This window comes from Lepisosteus platostomus, chromosome 11, assembly GCF_059453375.1.
Source record: "Lepisosteus platostomus isolate fLepPlt1 chromosome 11, fLepPlt1.hap1, whole genome shotgun sequence".
Lineage (NCBI taxonomy): Eukaryota > Metazoa > Chordata > Actinopteri > Semionotiformes > Lepisosteidae > Lepisosteus > Lepisosteus platostomus.
Window position 1 is genome coordinate 38425919 of NC_142621.1, and position 26747 is coordinate 38452665.

At 34.1% G+C, this 26747-nt stretch overlaps 1 protein-coding gene across 3 annotated transcripts in view; it reads right to left on the minus strand.

Annotated features, from left to right (window-relative positions):
- gas7b (growth arrest-specific 7b) overlaps nt 1-26747 on the minus strand; it is a 121907-nt gene that overhangs the window by 32039 nt on the left and 63121 nt on the right. For all 3 annotated transcript variants that reach the window (XM_088599576.1, XM_088599578.1, XM_088599577.1), the window contains exons 3-5: nt 17816-17893; nt 14256-14341; nt 12547-12600 (exon numbers count right to left, since the gene is read on the minus strand). In XM_088599576.1, coding sequence (XP_088455702.1) covers nt 12547-12600; nt 14256-14341; nt 17816-17893 — 218 coding nt within the window. The remainder of the gene's footprint in view (nt 1-12546; nt 12601-14255; nt 14342-17815; nt 17894-26747) is intronic.

Consider the following 26747-nt stretch of genomic DNA (forward strand, 5'->3'; position numbering starts at 1 on the left):
GTAATACTTAATAGAAGTCCAAAATCTAGAATGGAGTGAGAACCTTTAAAACGTGAGAACCTACAGTACCAACAATGAAATTCATTTATGTTGTAGGAATTGTGTAGAGATTTCTTATTATTTCTTATTGCTTTATGAAACAGCCTGATTATTATCATCGTCATCCTCATTTTATGTTTGAGGGGCAGGTAGTGGATTCTTGTTGCAATATGCCTTCAGTGTAAATGTGCTTTGGTGTGTGATTGTATGATGGTAATTATCTTTTAATTATATTTTAATTGTCCTTGTACTTTTCTGGAATAAGATTTGCTGAAAATAGTTAACAAGAATGTCACCTCAAATAAGAGACAACCCAGATCACAAAAGACAATGACCACTCACAAAAACTAAATCCTTCATTCATGTGTTCCTGCATTTAAAGACATTTTAGAAGACACAAATCTCAGTAATAACATCAAGACTGTCTCCCGATAATAACAAGCCATTGCAAAGTGTACTGTATCTGCTTTCAATTAAAAAATCATTAGAGTCTGCTTTCCTCTTAAACTTTAAATGGAAATGACGCAACTGAAGTTTGGAATGTTTGCTGGGAAAAAGCACTGAAATACGGATTTAGTATCTGATGCATCACAAAGCTGCTTAGAGAGTACCACAGAAGTTTCTCGAAGTCCCAAAAGTACTATATACAGTATCAATCCTTTTCTAACATAGTTCTCATTGTACTGGGTAAGGTTTAGGTTAATCAGTTCAAAATGCCAGCAAACATTTATATAACAGATAGTTAAGTTTTTTTTTTAATAAATTGTCCCCATAATTTCAATGATATCAATATCATTAGAACAGTTGTTTTAGAATCTGTGGAGGAAGTATTTGTGAAACATTGTGACTGAGACGGTGGTATTCCATAGTGAAAGCAAAAGCCATTAAGCAAATTGATTTTTATCAGCAAATTAGTAATCAACAGAAAAATATATGAAAGCAGACATAACAGATAGAGTGTATTTGACTTCATGTTAATTTGTTTTAATGACTTCAGAAGGCTTTGCTGTTTTTCTTATGATTTAGAAATACATTACTGATGATACTGTATACGCACTAGCAAAATAGCTAGCCATTAAAATATATGGTATAATAAAGGTCTCAATTCTAAATTAATATCTCATCACATGTTAATTGAAAAAGGAGGTGATATTGCTTATTTTCTAATTGCTGTTTTGGACACTTTATACATTAAAATTAAATTTCACTGAGATTGGAAACCTAGCAAAGTCCCCAAAACATACACTTCTTAGATTTTATTTGTGTCAGAGGCTGACACCTACAGTAGGTGATTTATTCCTCTGTTTTAACAGCACTAGTTATCTCTTCAGAATGATGCAGTACTTCCAAAATAAGCATCGTCAAACCTATTGGAAAGTATTGTTTGGGGAAAAAGACATGAAACAAAGATGAGAAGCAAATTGAAAGTGACAAGTGTGAGTTATGAGCTTCTCCCAGAGCCATTTCATTTCCAGACTTGCGGACAGAGTGGAAATGGCTTTTAAATAGTGAGGGAAATTACTCAAACCCCAAGAGTAAAATAACCTTTCTGATTCTTTAGTGGAAGACCTGCAAATGTTACTCCTAGGCTGTTGCTTACCTTATAGTACCTTAAAATCCTTAATGTAAATAAAACTATTTACAGTTTTCCTCATCTTATTATCTTCATTGCACATACTATAAACAAACATACCTGCTGGAAGAAATTGTCCAGCCCATTAAAAATGCTAATTTGATATAATTGAAAAATTTTATACATGGCAAAATCTGTATGAAAAAAATGGTATTAACAATAGCTCTGACATCCATCCATTTTTTTAACTAGTTCTTCCATTTCAGGATTGCAGGGGAGCCAGAGCCTATCCCAGCAAGCAAAAGGCACAAGGCAGGGTATACCCTGGACATGACACCAGTCCATCACTGGCAAGAACAACTCACAACTGTGTTTTTGGTTCCACACAGATACTACCCCAGGTCTGGAACTGAAACCAAGGCCCCAGCACTACTGATAGCAAATACATGAGTTACTGGAAGTATTTAGTATCCTGATATTAACAATATAAGTATTATTGGAATCAGTCTCCTTTATGAAGAACTAAATGTCTCTTTTATTTAAATTGCACAAATCTGCCATTGCCTGCATATGAACAGGGATGATGCAGTATGAATATTCAATAAATTACAAGTAACATTCAAGAAAGCTGTCAAGTCATCCTGGTCCCCCATGACTTATAAATTAAAAACTTAATGAATTATTTTGAGAACTTTATCAATGTTTTATAAAACTCTAACATGGGCACAGCAGAGAATCCCCCACACACAACCTACTGTAGACTAATGCTGGGTCTAGTAAAAGCTATTCCTTTCAGCCCTAGAATGATTATAATATCATTCCCTTATGAAGTGACCAGCACAATATTATAAATGCAGTCTACTATTTGGGCAGGATTATAATTATAATTGGCAATGATAAGTGCAGATGGAACTACAATGAACCCAACTAGCGTACAGTAATGTGTACAACGTCTTCACATAGTCCAATTTATGTCACACAACAGACGAAGTTTCAATGTATGCATAGCGCAATATTGCCGTCATTGTCTTTCAAAATGAGGCACCGAAAACAAAACAGTGACGCAAAAGCGGCCCAATTACATTGTAAGCAATGCTACTATATTAATTTTAAATATTTTAATGAAACTGACACAGCAAGGTGAGTTTTTTTTAGAGACTTTAAGTATTGCAAAAAAAAGAGCAACATGTCAACCAACTAAAATACATTCATATTAATTTCTAAGTTTTGCAAAAGTAATCTATCATTCACCTTAGTGGTTGTTTTATGGTACATTACAACTAAAAGAAAAATGGTAGCAGGAATTTAATTATATTTTTGGAGGACTTGCTGTTCCATTGTCCATGGCGTCGTCTGAACAGCTGATTAGAATGAGTGCAGTTGAATTGAATTAAACATATCACCTTTAAGACTTTTGCTGACAAATATTTCTTACTTGTTAACTCAGCATGCAGATCACATTCAACATTTCTCGGGTGAAATGTCCGCTGTATAACCTGGACTCACTCAATTGAACATTTAGCAGAACCTTGTCAAGAAACTTGTCGATGGGACCAACATCAGTGCCCATTTTTATTATCATCTCATAGCTAACTGAATATCCCATGGAAAAGGAAATAGTTTGAATTTCTGTTGATCTGATCCTCCTTTTTGTGGATGACCACTATGTTCTAAACAGACAAATGCCTTATAATGAGAATTATTTATTTAAATATTTAAAATATTTACATGAGTTCCAAAAGACAAAAAAGAATTAACGTTGTTAGGAGACCATGTTTCTTATTTGCTTATCCTTATCATCCCACTACAAAAAGAGTCAATCTCCACCCGGAATGATGACCCGGATGATTACAAATTGATGACATTTTGTAATATCTCTGGAAGTTTCTTCAGTACAAGCCTGGTTTATGGCTGAAATTCAAGCTGAAATGACAAGTGAGCACAGAGCAGAAAGTGCTGGTTACGTCACAATTCGCGTAAACTCTTGCTCTCGCCCATGGCGAGACCAGCAGTCTCTCATCCGCTCGCAACAACATGGCAACCATACAGCATTTTCACAAAGTTCACGATTTTGCACTTAATTTTTAATGTGTAAAATTTTGCGATACCATCAATTCATTTATTTTTTTACTGAGATTTAATACTCGGTCTGAGAAACTGCTACTGCAGTTCCCTTTAAACTACCAATTATTCAATGCTAAAACCAGAAAGATATCATCGAACAAGTACTGTATAGTTTAACATTATGCATTATAAAATAACCATTTGTTGATAATGGAGAGTGCCAGTTCTTATACTTATGACATTCATTTCCAGGGGGCAAAATGGACAAAGAAAAAAAATAATGAGAACCATAATCTTTCTGTCATTATTATTAATATTGTTTCCTCCCTCTGCTAGGCTAGAGAAAACACTTGGCAAAATGCATACCAAATGTGGCTTTCATAAAGTCCATATACAGTAGGTGTGAAGCACTAACCGAGATGGATGGAATTTCACAAAGATGAAAGATGCAAAGAAATCTCCAATGCCTAGTTGAAATATAAGCTGTGAAAATAGTAAGATATTGTAAAACCTGCACAGCTGGAGAGGAAATAGTTCTGCTTCCATTTGGCCAACAGATTTACTGCCTAATTGATAAAGGCAAACAGGACTACATCTAAAAATCGAGCCAATGCACAGGAATGCAAATTTATCTACTTGTTTTTCTATGTAATGCTTGCTTGTATGAAGTATATGAAGGTTTAATAATAAACTAAGCAGAATACAACATGCTATAGAGAGCTTCTTGTATTCCAATTTCAAATATACTGTATATTTGTATTAGTAAAAAAATAATTTTGTAACTAGGTTTATTTTTATTTACTGTATTTTACATTAAGTACAGTACTTTAACACTTAGATGCAGGAAGGGTTAAAGGAAGCTTGGTATTACAGAGTTATTACTTTTTGAGTTACATCATTTGCCCTTCATTCATGCTTGCTTCATGGAATTGTATGCCATGCTTTGGGGAAGCTTGGAAATTACATTTATATTCTTGCAGCACTAGATTGTTGGTAAAAGGTTTCCGGACAGTGCTCCCCGGATCATTAGTGGTTCTTGGCTTAGTTTCAGGTGGTTCTAAGAAAATAACCAAGAGCATTAATGCAATTTAGGTCTGGACATTCTGATTTTTCTTTTGTTAGATTAAGCTGAAGAAAAGATTTCAAGAAATTTGTCTTCCTTACAATCAGTGTAGAAATTTATTTGACTTTGAGAGTTCATAATTAAACCACAATTCCATCAAATCATCAGCTCACATCATATCACTAGACAACTAGGAGCCTTTAACCATTCTACGTTTGTCATGCTAATACTCCACCACCATCCCCAGTGCCACTGTCAATGCAAACATCATTGGGTTTATTCAGGCGCCTTCTGGCTACCTCATCGGTATGACTAAGCTGTCATCTGTCAAACCAAATTTACCGTTGAACATTCCTTCTTTATCACGATCACATTATTGAAGTTTGTATCTTCTGAATTGGGTTCTCCATTAAAAACAGTAAATATAAAGATGAGTTAAGTCAAAGAAATGTACACTTTTATGACCTAACATCTTGTGGTAGGGACCATAGCAGAATTCACAGCCATAGTAAATGGTCTTCATACACAGAAGGTAATGAATGAAATACAAAAAGCTCATGTTTTATTGCTTTCTGAGCTGCCAATACAGACACTGATACCTCAGTTGATTTCCATTTTGGGGGCGTTTCTTCAGAGGCATAACTCCTTTTTATGAAATAGATTTCATTTGTGTGTGAGTGAAAAATCTGCTTATACCGTACTGTACCCCAATGCCAACTTCTCTCTTATGTATGTTGCTTCTTTGACTAATACAGCTTTCATTTTTTTTCTTTGCACAATGTGTGAAGCATAATTGTGATTTAAGAGATCTTGGGAATTATTTTCAATTTGCATATTAGGTCAAACGTGTTTCCCTTTTGTTTTCGTAAAACATGATGTTGTATAACCTTGAGCTGCAGATTAACAGTCTAAACGAACTGCAGCAAAATGTCACATAGGATTTTATTTTTTAGCTTTGTTGTTTCTTCGTCATGAATATTAGCAGAATGATAACATCTGATGTTTCTTTGGAAGTTGATTTTTTCTAACTCTAACAGCAGCAAAATCAAACACTATACTGAGGTATAAGAGCAAGATTGTTTATGAAAACAGAAAAACGGAAAAACACAAAGCATAGTCTTTAGAAATAATTTTTTCAACTGACAGGAAATTTTGGTAGCACTAACAGCAAGATTGTTTCACAAAAGTATCGTTCCATGCTACATCAGACCTAAAGACAGGTGGTACAGTACAGGAATGTCATTAGATTTCACTACTGCTGGCAGATTTAAACCTTTCATATCTAAACAAGAAACCAGTCACTTTATTCATTGTCTGCTTTTCTGAATACTGTATGTATTGACTTTAGAGGCCCTTGGAAATTTTATCTCTATGTTTTATCATTTCATTCTCCCTTATAAATGTGCTTTAAAAATGTCATTTTTAATTTGAAAAATTATAGTAATTATTTTATATTAAACCAGATCAACACTCATTGTCAATTTGTTATATTTTAGCAATTATTTTATTAACTTTATTAATTTTATTATTCAGAAATATTTACTGTATACAGTATTTTATTTTTTTTATTCAGTTCTGTACTTCTTACATTGGTTATGAAGGAGACCTTTTCTGAGCTATGCACCACTTAATAAGTAACTGGCAAAACAGTGCAACAGCTACACAAACCACATTTAAAGTATAAATTGTTAAAAAATATTTTTCTGTGTGTGTATATGAAGATGAAAGCAAAGCATCAGTAGATATGACATCAACCACAGGAAGCTCATTATAGAACATTGTGGAATAAGAAGACAAAAAAAGGTGCAGAATTATTGGAACAATTCTGCCATGCAAAGCAGTGGTTTATGTAACTTTTAACAAAAAGACCGACGTAATGAAAGTGATTCCTGCTTTCTTAGAGATACTGTATCATGTGGTGTAATTCTGACAGCATTTCAATGTTGGTCCTTTTCCTAAAAATATTGGAACAAATATTCAGCTCAGTATTATCATGGTACTTTTTAAGTCCTACTATGTCTTGTTTTATTGAAGTACTGATTGCTACAGTACATTCAAAAGCAGTAACTCTGTAACCCAGTAACTCTGTGGAGGCTAGCTACTTTTGTGTACTTCTCTGTTAACTTCTTTAAATTATAATTCTAGATTCTAGTTTTCTCCATTCTGGCAACTTAATCTACATTCTTTCACAATTTCCAGTTCACAATAATTAATGCATGCTTGAATTCATTGCATTATTACTAATGGAAGGTACAGAACATGGCAAACAATCATCAGTATTTACAACATGCTCAGAGACCTACACTTAACTGAAAGTATTATCTTTTGTTGCTCAGTGTAATATTATATAACTAATATTTATAATAGAACACACTTCTGTCACTGGAAATCATCATAAAAACGTAAGAAATGGTCACTTAAGCTTACCCTGAAGAAGGGTAGTAAATCTGATAAACTGAAGAGTGTAAAGTACTGTAGTACACATGTGCTGTAGCTAGTCTGAGACGTTTAAGAGTGTCATTAGTCAACTCTGGTTACACAAAAGAGACATTGATGCTGGGTATAAATCTTCAGGAGCTAATCCTGGAAGATATATGGCAAACCTGACAATAAATATTTAAGAGACAATGCACTAGATTATCTTTAGACAATTGCAAACCACTCTCAATACAAAGTCAGTGAAGCCTATGTGTCCCAATAGTCAGTGTGCAACCAACTCCATTTGATTTTAAAGCCAAGAGACTGGTACAATTGTCACCTTCATCCCCTAAACATGCAACGGTAATTTACAAGTCCATCTTTTACTTTGATGGTCTCTGATTCACTATTGTACAAGGAAAACAACAGTATAATCTTGTATACAGAGGCTTTGTAAAATCATTGTCAAAGTTGTGGTCACACAGAGGTCTGCATCTTTGAAAAGAGGGATTGCGTTATTCAGTGATCTGTTTCCTTAACATTACCACTGCATAGTATCTCTGTGTTCAGGTACAGTATGTTTTCTGTTCACCTTTAGAGATAAACAGTTTACTTTAACAATATCTTTAACTTCAGCTTTTAAAAAAAAAATAATGCCCTCTTCATATATTTAATCTCTCTGATTATTAATTTTGATAACTTTTTTAAAAGAAAATGAATGAGAGAAACTACTATTTTTGTTTAGAAAACTGCCTCTTCTAAAATACAGCTGTGCTGTGCTGCCCTCTTCACTTACAGTAATATCCATAGACTGTCACGCTAGGAGACCTGCAGACGCATTGGGCAACAAGCTCTGGTTGCTAGGCAACAAATTATATCTGTTGCAAAATCTAATTTGTACCTTGTCCGTATGATAAATATGCTTGCTGGGTTTCCAGCATGTAATGTGACACATTCCTTTCAAAATGTTCATGTGTACGTACTTTTACACACAAATATTATTGTGAGGTATTTTTTGCCTAGCAAAATATTAAATTCTACCAAATGTTTCTGAAGGATAAATGATCTATGTTCTTAACAAAGGCAGTGTAACCAATACTTTGCTCTTTCCAAGCTTAGCAGACTCTATTAATTCTTAAAAAACAAACCAATATGGATAGCCGAATCATACTGATAAATTAATTTTTTGAGAATAGAAAAGGGACCTGAATTTTATTCAAGGCTCACTCTCACGTAAAATAACCAATGCCAAATGTTCTTCACAACTCTTTGTATCACAAAACCCAGTAAAAATAAATTTTAACCTTCTGATGAGTGTGTACCTCTTTTATAAAAGACTGCAAAACCAAAAGGATAATAATGAGACAGTTATAATACAATATAATACAATTGTAATTGAAAAAAAGTCAACACCAATCATTGTGTTTATATTTTGCTAAACACTTGCTAAAAAGATGAATAGTTTTGTCAAATGTTAAATGCATTTATTGGCATTTAAATTCTACAGAAGTGATTCATACAGTATATGAATTCAATATTACAGATAGTAATACATGTACAAAAATATATTACTTTTTTATATTAATATAATTTTATATGAATATATCATCATCAGAAAATTGTTTAAAAAAAACACTGCCTCATCAATTGTGTATTGAATAACCAGTATTATGAATGAATGAATACTTGAATGAAGTATTCTCCACACTGTAGTTTCTCAGAATAAATTCCTAGTAGCTATATAAAAATCCCTATAGTTTATTCAACTAAGTGATATATAGTTCAACTGTCTTACATTTTTCATATGATGGGCATATTGCAATTAAGTTTAAAACAAAAATGAAAAGAGAAATAAAAAAATTCAAGATTAGTATTCAAATACCATTAACAACAAAGATATCGTTTGTCTCTTTAAAATACTGATGTGCTGTTGATGACAGTGATAGGGTTAGGGTTAGGGATATATATATAGGGTTATATATATACAGTACATGTAGTCATTATAATTAATAATTACTACTAAAATATGCATCTACCTAATTACTTCTATTACTTATATTACTATGTCATATTACTTATTTTATATTTAGTTACATTCCGGTTCCATGAGCAGTGTAATTTATTCAAACATAGGAACTCACTCAAAGCACTTTGTTCTCTTCTCTATAAAAATAAGGTGTGATATGTATCACACAATAAGAAAACAACATACTATTTTGCTTTTCACACCTCTTTTATCTCACATGTGATTGTCATCTTTGCAATTGCACAAATTCAGAAAATTATATTCTGCTTTGGAGCAAAAAGCTTTGAAAACCCCTGTTTACCTTTAAGAGATTCTTGACAGGTCAGACAACCTTATGCAATATACAGAAAACTGAGGCAACTTCTGTTACTGAAATTAAATATTTTGAGGTGAAAACCAGTTATGTTTTACTTACAGTATATATATTGTATAATTGTGTTTTAACCTCATTCCCTGCTAGTAGTTAGGCTTTAGACAGAGAAAGTGACGAAGATACAGCTTTTAACTAGACTGTGTTCTGATAAATAACACTGCAGACCAGGGCTAATCAGCTTCTGGCTAGAATCCAGTAGTTTTAAATAATCATTAAGAACTATGAAGAAAGGATAGTTGGGTCACCTCAAGCCTTTATTGGATTAAACCAGCCCTTCTTCAAGGTATAAAACCATTTATGAATTATAAATTGCAATTTATGTATGTTAAAAGGCTGGATTGCAGACTGAGGACTTGAGATGAATATAGACACTGTATGATCTATGTCACAAAGAAATAAATCACATTGTTTGCTCATTTGTTCCAAAGAATAGTGAACATTCTGTGTTTTGCAATGTAATTGCTGTTTCCATCAAAAGTAAAAATGCACCTAATAAATACAAGGGTGACAAACACTCCAAAATGTTTTACAATAGGATGTCTGTTTAAAAATTAAAAAAGCCTCATTATTATTAACTGCACTAGATTCTTTATAAGACCTTTGCTGCATGCAATCTCAAAGGCACAGTTCTGAGCAGCATTGTAAAAATGAGTATTGACAGCATGTCCTAATGTTTTCACTGGTCAAGATTATTAGAATATGCAAAACAGAGTTGTAATGGTTTATAGTAAGAATGAGATAGTTGACTTTCCAGCTACATAATAATTCATTCATTAATTATGAATCCCTGTACAAGTGTACCTTAGGTTTCATATCTGAAAAGGAGATTTTAAGTACTTTTGTATTTGCGAATTTATCTAACTTTAAATTTGGCACTGATCAAACTTGATTAAATGTTTTCAGCTGTACCTGATTTGAGATGAGAGATATGCCAAATATAAGTATTTTTGGTAACACTTTAAAATATCACTTTTTAAAGTGATTACATATGAGGTAAAAAGAAAATAAGGAGTTATTATAAAAAGCACTTTATGTCACACTGTTTTGTGTGGAATATAAATAAACAACCCTAATCCCCATTAATTAAACATGTACAGCCACTTATTGTACTATAAACTATTGCCCAATTATGAAATTCTTAAAAGAATAGATACCAGATTTTTCTGAAACATTAACAAACTCTTAAGAGAGAATGCCCTTCCTCTTTTGGAATCTGTAAACATCATCATCAAAGGTATCAAGTTTTCTACTGATTCAAAAGATTGATTCATTGTCTTCATTTAATCTATGTTCACAATTTACCTTTAATGAGAGAATAGTTTATTCAAACACTGTCATGTCCTCTATTGACTGAAAATTGTCTTTGTGTTCCTTTCACCACATATACAATGGAGGTTAAAGAAAACTGAGGATCAGGAATGGTGAATTAAGAAAGCACCTATGTTTTGATTTGAGGTTTGCATATACTGTATAAGGTTTTTAAACCTGGAAGCCAGCGATTTCAAGCGATTTCAAGTGATTTTCAAGACTCTGTGCTACAGTAGTTGTGATTAACTCCTAGCAGGAAATGGGTGTGAGGAGATCAAAACCAAATGTAAACTTCCAGAGTTGGATGTGATGGACTGCCAAACACAAGTGACTGTAGTTTTGGCCAGGCATCTGTTTGGTTATTTTGTACTGTGTCTCTTCTCAGGTTGCCTCAAAGCCTCGATACTTGGAGTCCAGGTTCAAACATACAATACATGCATATTTATCCCCGAAGGTACAAAGAGTGGAGATGGGTTTTGAAGTGAAGGATGAATTGATTACTAAGTATTCCAAATTGAGGGATAGATAAAATAACTGAAAGAATATAATCAGACATCACTGCCTGCCTTGACTATCTAACAAAGTGCAAAATGCAAAAACAGCCAATACCAATACCAATAAACACTGACAACATAACTTCTTAGCCTACTTTTAGTAACCTATGAAATATGACTATTGCTTAAATCAGGAATTCAGAAAAAATAAGGGCTTTTGCATTTTGATGTCTGCACCCCAGGTATTTAAAATCATCTGTACTGGATTGTATATCATTCTAAAGCAGCTATTTTTACTAACAAAGAAATAATACTGGTTTAGTAATATTCTTTCCTCTGAGATAACTTCATTTTTCTCTCTGAAATATTCATCACTGCAATAATATTTTCCAGTTTGGCACAAAATTTCCAAGAACAGCTTCTGGATTTTTGTCTTTGTTCAATAGCCATTAATCAATACTATTGGTTTGTTACCATGGAAACTGTGAATACTATGTCTTCCCTCATTACCTTAGCCAAGGTCTCTGATCTCACAGTAGTAGTGAAAAATCTGACTTACTTTTAAGAGCTGAGCCTTGGAAGCAAGAACATGCACACAGATTTCAAGAAAGCAAATCATGTCACATGCCAAAGGTCCTTATTGTTATGTTAATATCACAGTTTCTAAATCATATAAACAATTGGTATATTCACAATTTACTAATTCCCTGTTAAAAACTGTAACATTGTTGATAATTTTTTGTAATTATTATTACAAAATCATTGTTGTATTATTTAATGCAGTTACAGTATGTAATAGCTAGTGTCTTTTCCTGCAATCTGTTCACTGAGAGACCATACTACTGAATCGGAGAGAAGCACCATAACAAAGCAGGCTGAAAAGCACAAGTGAAAGCCAAACACACTGACAATTCACAATTATCTGTCCTGTTACTGTTGATTTGAAAAGCAGGGTGTGAAACAAAAAAATAAAAGCAGTATAAAAGCCAGTACAACCTGCCAATGCTTCATTTATCATATTCCTGTTCACCTGGTTACTGTTTTATGTTCATCTTATCAACCTGATGAGAACTAAATGGATACAAAAATTCTCAGTCTTGTCCAGGAGAACATGCTGGTCACTTTAATAGTTTTCTTGTATGCTTTGACACAGCAGTTTTCGCTTGAGTGTTAGTTTTCGGTACTCACGGTGATTGTGGTTTCCTTGTTCTGTTTCCTTGTGGGCGAAATGGACCCCGGGCTCTGTGAAGAGAGACAAGAGGCATCGTCAAAGCTGCCCTCTGTATCAGACATTTTTAGTACGTTGTAGGGAGTGATGGGTGCTGTTGTTGCTGCTGCTGTTGTTTATTCTCAGCAGCAATGTCTCTGTAGCTCAGTCAGGTTCAGTTGTAGTCGTGTGATAAGGTTGACTTCAGTTAAGCTGTCACCATGTCCTTAGGTAATCAAAAGCAAGACAGTGGCAGAGAAGCCTTCTGCATCCCCAGGCATCCATACTGTGCCCACTGAAGCAATACATGGGCTGTATTAGGCAAGAAGGATTTATCTCCACGGCATTTACCACACCTCCTTTCCCTCTGGAAAAAAAAAGGAAAACCTAAGCAATCTAGGCAGGGTTCTGTGTATGTAACTGCCTGTGATTACTCCTACATTAATTATGATTTGAAACCAAGATAGAGCACTGGAAGAGAATGCATTTGTCTGCTTTTGCAAAGGATAGCAAATCTCTTGAAAACAGCTCCTCGGTTACATCATATGATTTGCTTCCCAAATCGGGTGGGGGTTTATCTCCAAGGACAGCTCCAGGCATGTTATTATCTTTCACCTTTAATGGTGACATTACTCTAGAGCCTGCTTGGAGTGCTGTGCATGTGATCCATGGTAATTCAGAATCAAATGTTGCCTGAATTACAAGCATTATATCAGTTAACTAACTTATTTAACTGTAATTATAGTGATGAAAAAGGTTTGAAAATAAATATACAGTAATGCTAATCTTGTAATAAACTGCTCTTATACTTAATATTCTTTTTACCTTGTTTTGATATAATTCTCTATATAAATGGAAGCCAGAGCTCCTCACATTTCATTTTAAATGTAATTGGTAGGCAGTTCTGCAAGGGAACATAGTATACTAGTACAAGAAGAAACAGCCCTGAAATTTTCCTTGGTAAAGGCCCTGAACTAAACAGTAGATGAGAAAATGAGAGATGGTAGAAATGAAGAAAAAGACAAAACAACATGCCTTTTTATTTAAAGGTCAACTACATAATCAGTAGAACTGACCTTATACAGTGGAGATCACTTTAGTTTAAATTGGAACATCAGTGATGAAAACTTTCTAAACACTGCCATCATGACAGAGTAGTGCTAATACCACATAATCCAGAATCATGTTAAAATATCTTTTAACTATGATAGACAAAAAGGATGCCAGATTTTAATCTTTCCTATAGTGTGCTTGATTTTTAAGAGAAACAAAATGAGATTTGCATTTTATTGCATTTTATTGCCACTTTTTAGACAATTTCAGTGACTTAACAAAAGGTATGAGGTATAAATATACTGTATAAGGTTATTAATTATCGTGAATGCATGCCATTATATATATATATAGCAGACAACTACTTAAACAACTTTAAAAAAAGAAAACAAAATGGAAAGAACCAAATTGTGCTTATAGATGCAGTTACAGTAAATACACTTCAGTAGTTTTTTAGGAAGCTAAAAGTACAACAAAATATTACATACAGTAGACAGAAAGCAGCAGTATATAGTATTAAGGACAGCATTAAAGTACATTGTAGTTTACTCTTTTGAAATAGAAGCAAAGCACCTAGAACCCTCTGCCACATGAATAGTAGCAGAATGTTCCTCATTAAGCACTTTGATCATCCTACCTGTTGGTCACTGCTGCCTTTCCTTAATGACACATGTGGCTGATCTAACTGGTGGATGGGACTTCCCGTTGTGTGGTATCCATTAACTGCAAAGGATAAAAAATGAAAAGAACACTGAAAAGATAAATGGCAGGGGCTTGGGATGGCCACTCTGTAATGGAAGCTGCTGAAAAGTATAAATAGGAAACCTAAAATGGCATATAAGCCTCAGTGGGAAGCTAGAGAGAGGTAGTATTGCTGTAATGACCAATGCTCTTTGGCATCACAGCTTGAGCAAACAAAACTTAAATATTATGCTTAGTATCTGTACCAGTGTGCCATGTGATAAACGTTTTTTTTATTCTTAAAGCACGGCTGAATAAGACGTGTTGCCATAATCCCAACTCTTAACCAACCAGTTATAATAAGTAAAGGTTGCAGACCAACAGAATCATCATAAAAATGTGTTACTAGAGAAAGGCATTTTCAATTAGGGAGGGTGGTGCTAACATTGACAAGTTATTTCCAGCCATCTAAATTTTTAATGCTTGAGTGTGTTATTGCTCATTATTACATATACTTTATATACAGTATTTAAATCTAGTTTCTAGTACTTTGTTTCTTACATGCATAATTTCTTATGTGTTCCAGAATTGAACCAATAGTCCCAGCACTGCAAGGCAGCAATACTAATCCCCGCCCTACATTCAAACACGGCCTGAAGGAATGTTAAGAAAAAGATATTTTTCTTGAACTGGACTTGGAAAAAAGCTGTTCGAAATAGCCACACTCTTAGAAAGCTTAGCATCATATTATTGCATTAAGTAAGCGCTGTAAACTCTTAGCTTATTTGGATAATTTAGGCCTTATAATCTTTTAAAAAGAATTTCCCTATGGAGAAATCCCTAGGCAAAAATGAAAATGAAAGCTGTTGAGTTTTCACTGGCACACATTTCAATCTCAAAAGTTATAAATATTTATATCATATTCAGCATAAGATTAAAAACATCCAAGTAATCAGGGTCATCTATTCAGTATGCATTTCCATATGAACGCTTCCCAAAATGTTTTTCATTTTTGCATATACAGTATTCATTGTGTATTACAAAAATACGTTAGTAAATTAGACGCATAATAAATCAGCAAAATTAATGAGAAGCACTGAGTCTGCCAATTTACCTTTAAAGGTTCCTTTGCCTCATGAATGCATGTACAACACAATTATTTAAACACAAGGAAATCAGTAAAGACGCATTTTTTATAACTACAACCTACCGAAAGTGCATTTAAGAATTGCTTCATTCTGTTCTAAAACAGTTACAAAATATCCAACATCACTGACTATGCTTCTAACAGTAATAAAATTAACAATGATGATGATAATGAAGCAACAATAGTGGCAGTGTGTTTGGAACTCTGCTTTAGAAATTAGTTTTCTGATTGTTATTTTTTGGAGACATGAAATCAAATCTTCAAAATTCAGTTTGGTCAATCTTTAGTTAGAGAAAACTAGTTTTCTTTACCACCAATTTACCAAAACGACACTGGAAAATGGAATAAAATATTTTCTGTTTTAGTACTTGGATATTAATAATATACACTGCATATTTTCTAGAGTGATTAGTTCTGTTGCAATTCCTCCCCTATTGTTATTAAAAATGTGTTATCTGTGTCTTCCCTTATTATTTTATCATTAAAAATATTTCAGATGCTAATCTTTTCCCACTGTAAAGAATATTTACCGTCTTCCATCTTCTCTGTGAGCTGAAATGAGAACTGAGATCTCTAAAGTACATTTTCAGTTTTTATTTTATTGGAGACATATGAAGTAAAAATGAATAAATAACACTATCTGCTCTGACTTTACAGAGAACTTCAACATATTTCTGCAGCAGTCCTCTTTTTGCGTGCCAGAATTCCCATGGGATACCATCTAATTTCTTTTTCAAGATCCTGGATGGAGAGTAGCATGCATAGCAATATCATGGTAATGATAAATCCCATTATCTTTTCAAATAAAGCAAGTTGGCAGCCATCATAATAACTCTCGTCTACCAGCCAAATCTCACCCCTAGTTCATTTGAAAAGAGAGAATAACTGGTTTTGAATACTAAGAAATGCTGGTGGACATTCTATGTCAGAAGTAGACAAATTCAGTGGAAAAGTGGGGGTACCTTTTTTTCATAAAGGTATTCCATGATAAAAATAAACAGCAGAAATATAAATTCAGTAGTTTGCAGTGTAAGGATATACTTTATGTTAAGTCCATGATTATAAAAACTGTCAAAGAAATGAAAAAAATGAAACAGTGATTTATTACCATCATGGTACACTGAACGGCACAGTAGCCATGGAGGGAGAAATGGCAATGTACATTATACTCCAACGAGTCACCTTTTGTGTCTTTACATGGACATCAATTCATAAAGATCTGAAAATGTATCTCAAAGAGAACTTCCAAAACAGAGCTCCAACATATACAGGAAACTAAAATTTTTTGTTCATTGGAGGTCACAGATTTTTCATTTATACTACTATAAAGCTACAAAAATAGATTTAGGACAGAACAAAATATACTCCCTTTACAGATATATGTTTTAAACAGTATTCAACTGGCTAAAATTAGAAGCAGGAAATCCCACTGTCTCTGTGGAATTCCCAGCTATGCTGTCATGGGGGAAAAGAGCCCAGAAGCAGGAACATTATCAGTTCAACCAATCTGCCCTCATCTGAGACCTTCAAAGAAGGACACACCAAGAATCTCCTCCCTCTGAGACACTGTCACACTGCTGAAGAATAGCTATTCTCATCATAGACCACTGAATATGTGAAGTCACAGTGGTTATCCTGCAATGGGCTATGTGCTGATGCCTTGGACACTCCTAATGCCTTTTTTTCCTCAGTAAGGAATGTTTCCAAGGATTTGAGACTGGACATGAAAATAATCTTCTCCTTCAATAAAAAAGTTATAGTAACAGGGAAACATGATCAAAACAACACACTTTTTCCCCTGGAACTCTAGAAGGAAATATATTTAAGTCTAACCAACAGGAGCCACATTTTTACTTAAGGAGTCAGGAACATGATACTCAACTAATTTGCTGATACTGACTTCCTTCAAGACATGGCTGAATGCACTCCTAAACCTCTACCAATGAAACAGGCTAGATAGACGGAATGCCCTCCTCAGAATTGTACTTTTTATGGTTTTAGATAAACTCAAGAATCTGTCAAGAAAGCCCTTGGAAAACGGCAAAGGGATCTTCTGGATTTCATTACACTGAATTGTATTAATCCTGATAACGCTTAAATATTCTGAGTGAGAAAGGACTCCAGTACCAATGTGGGGGCCACTGCTTTACAAAAATCTACACACTAGGTTAATCGGAGGAAGAGGGCTGTGTTGAAGTGATGGTATTTGACAACATAACTTCTTTTAATGAATCTTTCTTTTACTGAATCCTTTTCCATAGGCATAGATATTCTGAGTTCAAAAAGCAGAGGAACAAGTAAATAAAATGATTAAGTACACAGCCATACCTGCCTAAAATGATTAAGTACACAGCCATACTTGGTCATACCTGCAGGTACAGAGTTCTTCTGTGACAGTGGGCTTTTTGGAGTGCCAGGAGTGCTGGATGGTCGTTCCCATGTAGTTTCTGCAAGATTAGAGAGAACAATTAAACACGTTCTCACCACTGAAATGTGAATGATAGAAAAGCAGCACGAAGGATGAACACAAGATTAAATCCAAGCTCCTGTCCTCTTGTCAGAAGACCAGAACCCGGCTCCCAGAAAAAGATTTAAGAAAAAAGGAAAAATAGGTCAAACATATAGAAACAGCAAATAAAATCAGCCCTGCAAGGAAAAACTCTCTCTTGGTTTTGTTTTTAAGGTCAAAGTCAAAGTCTGAGATAGATAATATAAAGTACAGGGGAAGCTGTTCATTAACATTATCAATACTGTATCTCTGAGTAAACTTGTCACAATACAATTAATATTCCAAGATAGCCAAGCTTGACCAATGTAGAAAAAACTAAAGTTTCATTTTTTACAGCATCTAAGCACTTAATATTGTATGTCTAATATTAAGTGCAAAAAATATGCAAAAAGGTGCATATTTGCTTAGAGACTACTATGAAGAGATTATTATTTTCCTTGTTTTTTTTATAATATGCTGCAGTAGCTGAGAAAGGTTAGTCTCTTGCACTATTTTTCTGATAAATAATGCACATACAAGCGGAGTGCTCTGAACCTTTACATTAAATTGCAAGAAGTATAACACCCACTTACATGACATTGATTTTTGAAAAGAATAGAAAGTATTCTGTGAAGCTGGAAAGGGCCTTGAAAGGCAGTTAATTGGTGTGCTACCCTTGAGTTCTTTTTTCTTTCCTTTATTCACAATGGGGTTTCAATGGTAGACAGAAATGAACATTGCATTCAGATGTGAAAGGCAAGCTGTTTAAATCATTACATTAATTAGATATTTTAAAACATATTCAAGGACTTAAGCAGCAGCTGGAAAAAAAACATTTGGTATGAAAGGGGGCATAATAACAATAATAATAGTAATAACACAGTTGTACTATTTTTACAGCTGTATTTAATAACTGTCTAAATTGAGAACAATAACACTGGGCAATCACAGCTACCTTGCATACAGTAATTAAAGTCACCCTGACAAAGTATCTAATTGGTTACTTGAAAGACCTCAGTGAATTAGAGGACACTGTACTCCATATATTCATTACACTACTACAAAAATTGCTATAATTGTTTCAGTTTTAAATCTCCTTCTATCAAGTATCCCTTTTACTGTGTTTTGCTGGATGGATCAACTACTGTTATGAATTATTCATTTGAATTATTTTCAGAATTTAAAAAACTTTATTCAAGTGTAATAAATCATAAATCTTTATTGTTAATTCTTGCAGAACAAGAAAACATGCTTCTTTGTGAATGTGAATACGCTTACACTCGTGTTTTAACAGACTCTAGAATGAGGTCAATCATGGAACAGCCCTCTAAATTAGAAAACCACCTATAAATCATTAATATGCAAAATGTCGATTTTGCATATTTTATTACATTTTTAGCATTCTCCTTATACATGGATGAACAAAATCTTGGGAACCGAATGCCAAATAACATTCCAAAGAGAGCTTGATTCATTGTTTATAGATTTCTGGAATGAAATGCAATTATCCAATTGTATTTGTGAACAAAAGATGGCATTTCTGCAAGATAAAAAAAATCTTCACTAAAGACTAATGTTTCCCACTAAAATGTTTGTGACACAAACTTATATTAAAATATTTATGCCAATAATAACACATCCTTCTATTAAGAATTTATTTCTATAATAACCATATTTTTTCTAGTGAATCTCCCATGAAAGTGAAGCAGACTGAACATCCTTGGCGAGATTTTACTAACAGATGAGAAGTGGAATAGGCAGCAGATGTTCCTTGTTTTCTGCTATGCTGTAATCTTTTCCAAGTTTTTTTTATTATTTTAATACGTCTTTCTTCAACACTTCACCATATCATAAACACTTCATGTGAGTTCTCATTTAGTCATTAATAAAAGGATGAAATATTTACATTTACTTTCAAAAGATCTATTGTACATCTATACTGGATTTGCACAAAGTAAGCAGTATATCTATATTTCAGCTATTTCAGATAGCACCTTCTTTATGCTGTACATACTTTTCAGTGCACGTTTCAGAAATTGCAAAGTATTTCACATGTAACAGAGTAACAGAGTAATGCTCTGAATTTATGATGGTCTCCCAGGCTTTTTGCAAATATGACACTTAATATGGGTAATATGCAAAAAGATAATTCCTAATGCAAGAAATTGTAAAGGGTTAATAAAGTAATGTTATATATATATAAAGTTACAAGATTAGTGGTCAAGTAAATGTTTGTTTTGCGCAAAGTTGTTTATTTGTAATTACATGGAAAAACAGTGTTTTCAAAACATATTGTGACACATGAAATACAGAAAGCCTGTGATCAGTGTAGGTGGCAGTTTAACTTAATGTCACAACTCCCTTAATACCCACTGCCTTGGAATTTTTACCTCATATCCATGCAAGAAAAGTCATTGTTGAGTCTGATTTCTGAAGCTAAAGTACAGTATATCAAAGCTTATAAAGGCCTACAATAGATCAGAGTTTCAAATCAGACAGCTGCAAAATGTATATTAATAAAACAGGAACACTCTTCCAAAATGTTGTGGCCAAGGATTCTGAGTTACTCAGCTATATTTTTGAAGCAGGGAAAAGCCTGGCGAGGATCAATCCTATGTTATTGATTCTCAAATAAATAAGTTACTACCAACCATACATTCAAGAGGGACCCTTAAGGACTCCCCTTAGTTGTAACCTTTCTAAGATACACCATGTGATAGCATATTCCTGATTGGCACAGGCTTATCCAAGACGAAGTTGATATGAATTTTTGAATTTGCAATTAGTCACTGGCAAATGGTTCAAGGTTTTGACGTACTCTGGGTCAGTGTAACTAGAAATATCAGCATTGCCAGATTCTGAGACTATACGTTTTACATTCCAGGATTAATTCCAGGATTAATATAACACTGGGTGCATAAACTGGTAACCTTAATATTTCATACTGTTAAACTATCATTTCACAGAAGCAACTTTCAATGTCACTGTTATCAATGTTAATCCTCACTCAAGAGTCCCTTTGGTTTTATTCAGCATAAATGAAGATAAAACGAAGAACTGAAGATGTACCAAGTCAAAAGGGCTTGGCTGAGGTGTGAAATACTGTACAATCTATCACAAGTGAAAATATGATTTTTTTAATCAAAGCATTTCACTTGACCTTATCTTCATCTGGCTTTCTCATAGATACTTTGTCCTCAGTTTTCTGAGATCTATAAATTGTCCTATACTGAAATGCAACAAAATAATTCACAACAGCAACCGACAAATGGCTATCTTTGTTCCTGCCTAGTAATCACAGCATGAAATCCTAAACACTGGCACCTGCACATATCCATTTTTTAAATATTTACAGCATGCAAATATGCAAATTAGACTGCTCATTGAGTTTTTGTTCAGCTCAGAAACAAAAGTAGTACTATAGACTCAATGAATGCGGTACGCTCATATAAAGAATGAGTGTAATTTTATCAAATATGCAGAGAAACCATTTAAACAATAAAAAGCCACATTCTGAAGTAAAAAAAAAACTCCAGTATTTAATGTCAGAGATTCTTGGAACCAAATCAAACAAGTGCAGAAATTGGGCACAATCAGAAAGAAGGACTGTAAGTACTGTATATCTGTGGTGGTAAAAAAATGTTCTTTCATGTAGATGCAAAATAGAAAATGTTCCATCTACTGTACAGTATATGAAAGGACAATTTGTATAACATTTATATTTCAGTCACCAAGGATTACGTTTAAAATGTTTGGAAATATTTTGAAGCATTTAGAATTAGAAAAAAGTGACAAGGATGCAACATAATTATGGAAGGCTTATCCAATACTGAATTAAAAATCAGTGTCTAATTCTATAGCAACTTAGTGTACACTACAGAAATTCTTAAAAATATATGTTTTACATTCCAGAAACTGGATAAGAAACACTGGGTGCATAAACTGATAACCTTAATACTTCATACTGTTAAACCATCATTTCACAAAAGCAAAATTCAGTATATCGTTAGAAATCACATACAAGTTTGGGGTTTTGAATAATCATTTCACTGATTGACTAAAACCGCTCCGTCAATTCCTGATTTTCACCAGTTTTGTAACCCCCCATTTGTAACAATATGTACACATGAACTCTACACAGACACAAAACTATACTGATCAGATGAGAGAAAAGACCATACTGTACCACTCTGCTCATAGTCTTTTTTGTTCAAGATGGGGAAAATGTCAATTCTTAACTGAAATTACAGTTCTTTGCAATTTCAGTTCTACTGTAGAACTTTACAGTTCAGCAGAGTTCTGTAAAATTCTGTAGAATTCTACAGAATTTTACAGAACTCTACAGAAAATTTCAGTTCTAAACTGAAATTACAGGGCTGGTTACAAAGCAGAAATATTTTTTGTAATGTGTCAACCAGAATTATGAACAAAATTCTAAATGAGGTTTTACAAGTGCATTGTATAATTGAAGAACAGCCTGCTTTACCGAGCTGGAGAGTTCCAAATGGTATTTCTTCTATGTTTCACAAGGCTTAGATAAAAAGGCAAGCTATATAATGAGTGAATGCCACCCATCGAGAATGATAATTCATCATCATCCTTTTATTACAGGCTTTTCCACATTTTCTTTATCCCTGGATCATTTACCTATGTTTCCCATCTTCTGAGTCATGTAAGGAGAGCTGAGATTCTCAGCTAAAAAGCTCCTTGTATTTGTTTCAAAGTGTGAAATGGAATAACAAGGCCTTTATATAAGTTCTACAGTATAAGACATGATTTCAACCACTGATTCTAATAATACATAACAATATCAGTCTACAGTATGTACTATATGTAATAAAACAATGCAATAAAAAGAACATACAGTATAATGCAATTTTATGTTCTTGAGATAATACTGCGTAATGAAATCTGACAATAACTCCTTTATTTTAAAAATTGTAATAAATGTCTTCTTTACCAAACAAACAGACATTTGTACTTAGAATTGTTTAAGTTCAAACTACCTTAACTGATTTATCATTATGTTCATCCTGATTCCAAAGATTAAATTTATCTAAGACAGGCATTTCATTTCTTAAAACTTGGCAGGTGTGAAATCTCACTATTGGCAGAAAATATTAGATAATGTTTAAGTTGGAGATTTTTTTTTCATTTGCATAATAAATTAAAAATGGAAGGCTGGCTCCCTAAGTATTTTTGGCTTCCTGATTTTGGAGATTTAGCTTAAAGCTTTAGCAATGCCTATCTTATTTTAGCATTGCTATCACTGTGTTTTGATCCAGATGGGACTTGCAGACTTATTTATGTATAAAGCTGGCTTCATAATTAATTTCCTAGGAATATTGTCTTGGGAAAATGGATAAAGTAAACTACTCTATGTGCCTTTTGTCAGAGATCTGTTTATTGTCATTAGGCAACATTAAATAGGTTATAACAGAAACCTTATTTTATACAGCACCTTCCATAGAACATCATAGAACATTCAAAGCACTGTGAAATATAATGAAATAAACATGTACCTGTATACATAAATAAAAAACTGTAAATTAAACCTTTACTCCTTGTGAAGCTTGTGGTGGTCACAGGTGGGGCAGAGTAGAACAGATTCCCCAGCAACAGTCTACAGCTCCTCCTGAGGGACACCCAGACGTTCCCAGTTCAACCGAGAGTTATAATTACTCTGGTCTCCGACTCTTCCCAGTTGGTTGTGCCTAGTAAACCTCAAGCAGGAGCCAACTAGAGGAATACGTGCTAGATTCACCTCAATCCATGGGAGTAGCAACTCCAGTCCAAGGTCCTCCTGGACTGTTGCGCTCCTCACCCTGTCATGGAAAGTAAGTCCAACATCCCTACGGAAAAACACTGTTTTCTCCACTTTCGACCCACAATGTCATTCTTTCAGTCATTACCCAAAGCTTGTGACCATAGATAAGGATGGGGACGTAGATCCACAGGAAAAATGAGACCTTCATCTGAAAACTCAGCTCCTGCTTCACCACTACAGTTCAAGAAAATGTCAGCATTATTGCAGCTACTGCACCGATCTACTCATTAAGATCACTGTCCCCTCTGCCCTCACTTGTGAACAAAACTCCTCTACATGGGGCAGCTATTCCCCCCTCACCTGAAGAAATCTGTCCACTCTTATCTGGGAGAGAACCATGACCTCAGATTCAGACGTGCTGATTTCATCCTGACTGCGTCACACCCAGCAGCAACCTCTCCAGCGCATGCCGGTGACCACAGTCAGGTGAGACAAAGAGGACAACATCATCCACAAACAACCGAGATGCAACCCTCAAATCCCAAACCTGGATACAGTGCAAACCACGATCACATACAGGAGGGGAGACAAGAAGCTCCCTTGGCAACGTCCAACTCCCACCTTGAATGGGCTTAACTTAATGCTAGGATTGTGGGCACAACTCTCACTCTCAAAATACAGTGACCAGATGGCATGCATCAGTAGCTCTGATACCTCATACTCCTGCAGCACATCCCACAAGATTCCCCAAGGGATACAGTCGTAAGCCCTCTCCAATTCCACAAAGTATGTGTGTACAGGGATGGCAGACTCCCATGCCCCCTCACATATCTGTGCAAAGATAAAGAGTTGGTCTGACATAAGTCTTTCACAATTAAAAACTGCATCTTACTTGTGGTTCTTGAAGGATAACTGTAATCTTCACATCTCATAGCAGCAGAAATAGATCTGTTTGGCTGGTCTGATCACGCCTAATCTGGTGCTGGCTTTATGTTACGAGGATCCCCATTTTAAGAAATGAGAACACAATTTATTACATCTTGCTTCATTTTGAAGAGTGCAAAGTTGTTCTGCAGGTAGGACAGTGGTGACATAGTTAGCTCTGTTGCCTCACAAACATAATGGTGTTTAATTATGACCTTGCTAGTCTGTTCACAGGGGAGTTTTTAAACTGGTACTTTGGTCTCCACAAATCTCTCACAAATATTTAGGATAGGTTTGACTGTCAGTTTCACTTTTAGGGCTTGATCCCTCATTCCTCAGCTCTGCTTTCAGGCTTGAGGACACGAATAGCTAGAGACAGAGGGGTATTCTCTATTCAGTTATAGTGAATATACAGTACCTGTTTATGGAAATATGATAAAAGATTTATGATAATGATAAAATATGATTGAATTTTCAATAGCTGTTTTGTTATCATTATAACATAATGAATTATGTTCATTATGTTAACTCATTATGTTTTAATGATAACAAAACAGCTACCTTGATTCAAGTAAAACCAACAGTACATTTTCTAAAATTTGTCATTAAATGAACCGCACTGGTTGCACTTTCCTCAGATAACTGTACTGGTGTTCACTTAAAAAAATATTTGTGTTGCACTGTTTGTATGACAGTCTGTGCTTTATGTTCTAAAGCAAAAACAATTAACTTTTCTATTTTGATAAACATTTCAAGGACAGTTAAGAATATACATTTTTTAGGGATTAAAGTGTGTTCTCTGAAAACAAATACAGGAAATCAGTTTAAGAAAAAAACTCAGGAGAGCATCACATTTGAAATGTATTTTGTGTGGATTGAAAAATTTGATTGCAATGGTTTTAGCAGTTAATTGCAGCAAGGGGATGACATTTCAGATCATGGGAAAACTTAAGTACTGATGGGGAAGATTAAAAGTGGCCTCTGTGGGATTAAACACTACCCCCTGGCCTCCTCCTCTGACAAGGCCTGTAAAAGAGGGTCAATCTGTAGTGCAGCCACATTCCCTAAGGTAACATATTGTAAAAAAAAAATATTTTATGCTTGATACAAATGTAAAGATTTTCTTGTTTTGCTTGTTTTTTAAATTTAACTAAAATGAAAACTTTAAACAAATTATATAATGTCCAAAGTAAGTCCTCAATGTACAGTACAACCTAAAAATGTCTCACAGTCCATTGTTATGAATGCCTAAATGTGTTTGCTGGGTTCTCTAGTTTTAAGTGTTTTTTTAACATTTCTATTGAACAGTGGTTCAGTGGAAGCAGTTTTAGCTTTCTAGACAACAGAAATGCACAAGTGACGTTTATTAACTACTGTGGACACTGTACAGCACAAAATGGAAGTTGCGAGGACAGGAATACCTTCAGCATTTTTATTACAGTGTACTCAGATCTGACCATTCATTATCAAGTTAGAAGGACTGCAGTAATGACCACCAAAAGAAAATATTATGCAGTCAAAGAAAAGCTGACAATTACAAAAAGATTTAAAAGTGGTGAAGCAAAAGCTATTATATTTCTGCAAGCATGGAAATACCTAAGGAATGGCAGGCAATTGGAAGAAAAAAGAAGAAAAAAATCATTAATTTGTAGATTCTATAGCATTTTTTTTAAACAGTAATGTGAATTTATAGAATCAATAAAACATAAGAGAAATATACAACTTAAATAGTGTCTTTAGAGCTTTGTGTATTCATATAAAAAATGAAAGTTCCAGCATTAGGTAAATATTAGTTTCCCTTCTAACACAAGCCAGTTCATGTAAGTGTTAAAGTTGTTCCTCATATATCGTATATGTACTGTATGTTCCGCATGATATTGGGGTTCTACTGTACGGTGACTCTAAAATCTTACGCTGGTTAATACAAAATCCATCAAAGGTCACTTGAAACTTAAAAGCTTTTAAAGAAGTTCTTGATCTAACGGTTAAACATTATAAAACATTATAAAACTTGAGTGATATTGCCACCCGCCCAATAATGACCAGCTTCCCTGATCTCTAGAACCAGAAAATGGAAGCTGCTTTAATTATATTTTTCTAGGATACATTTTGTTTTAATTTA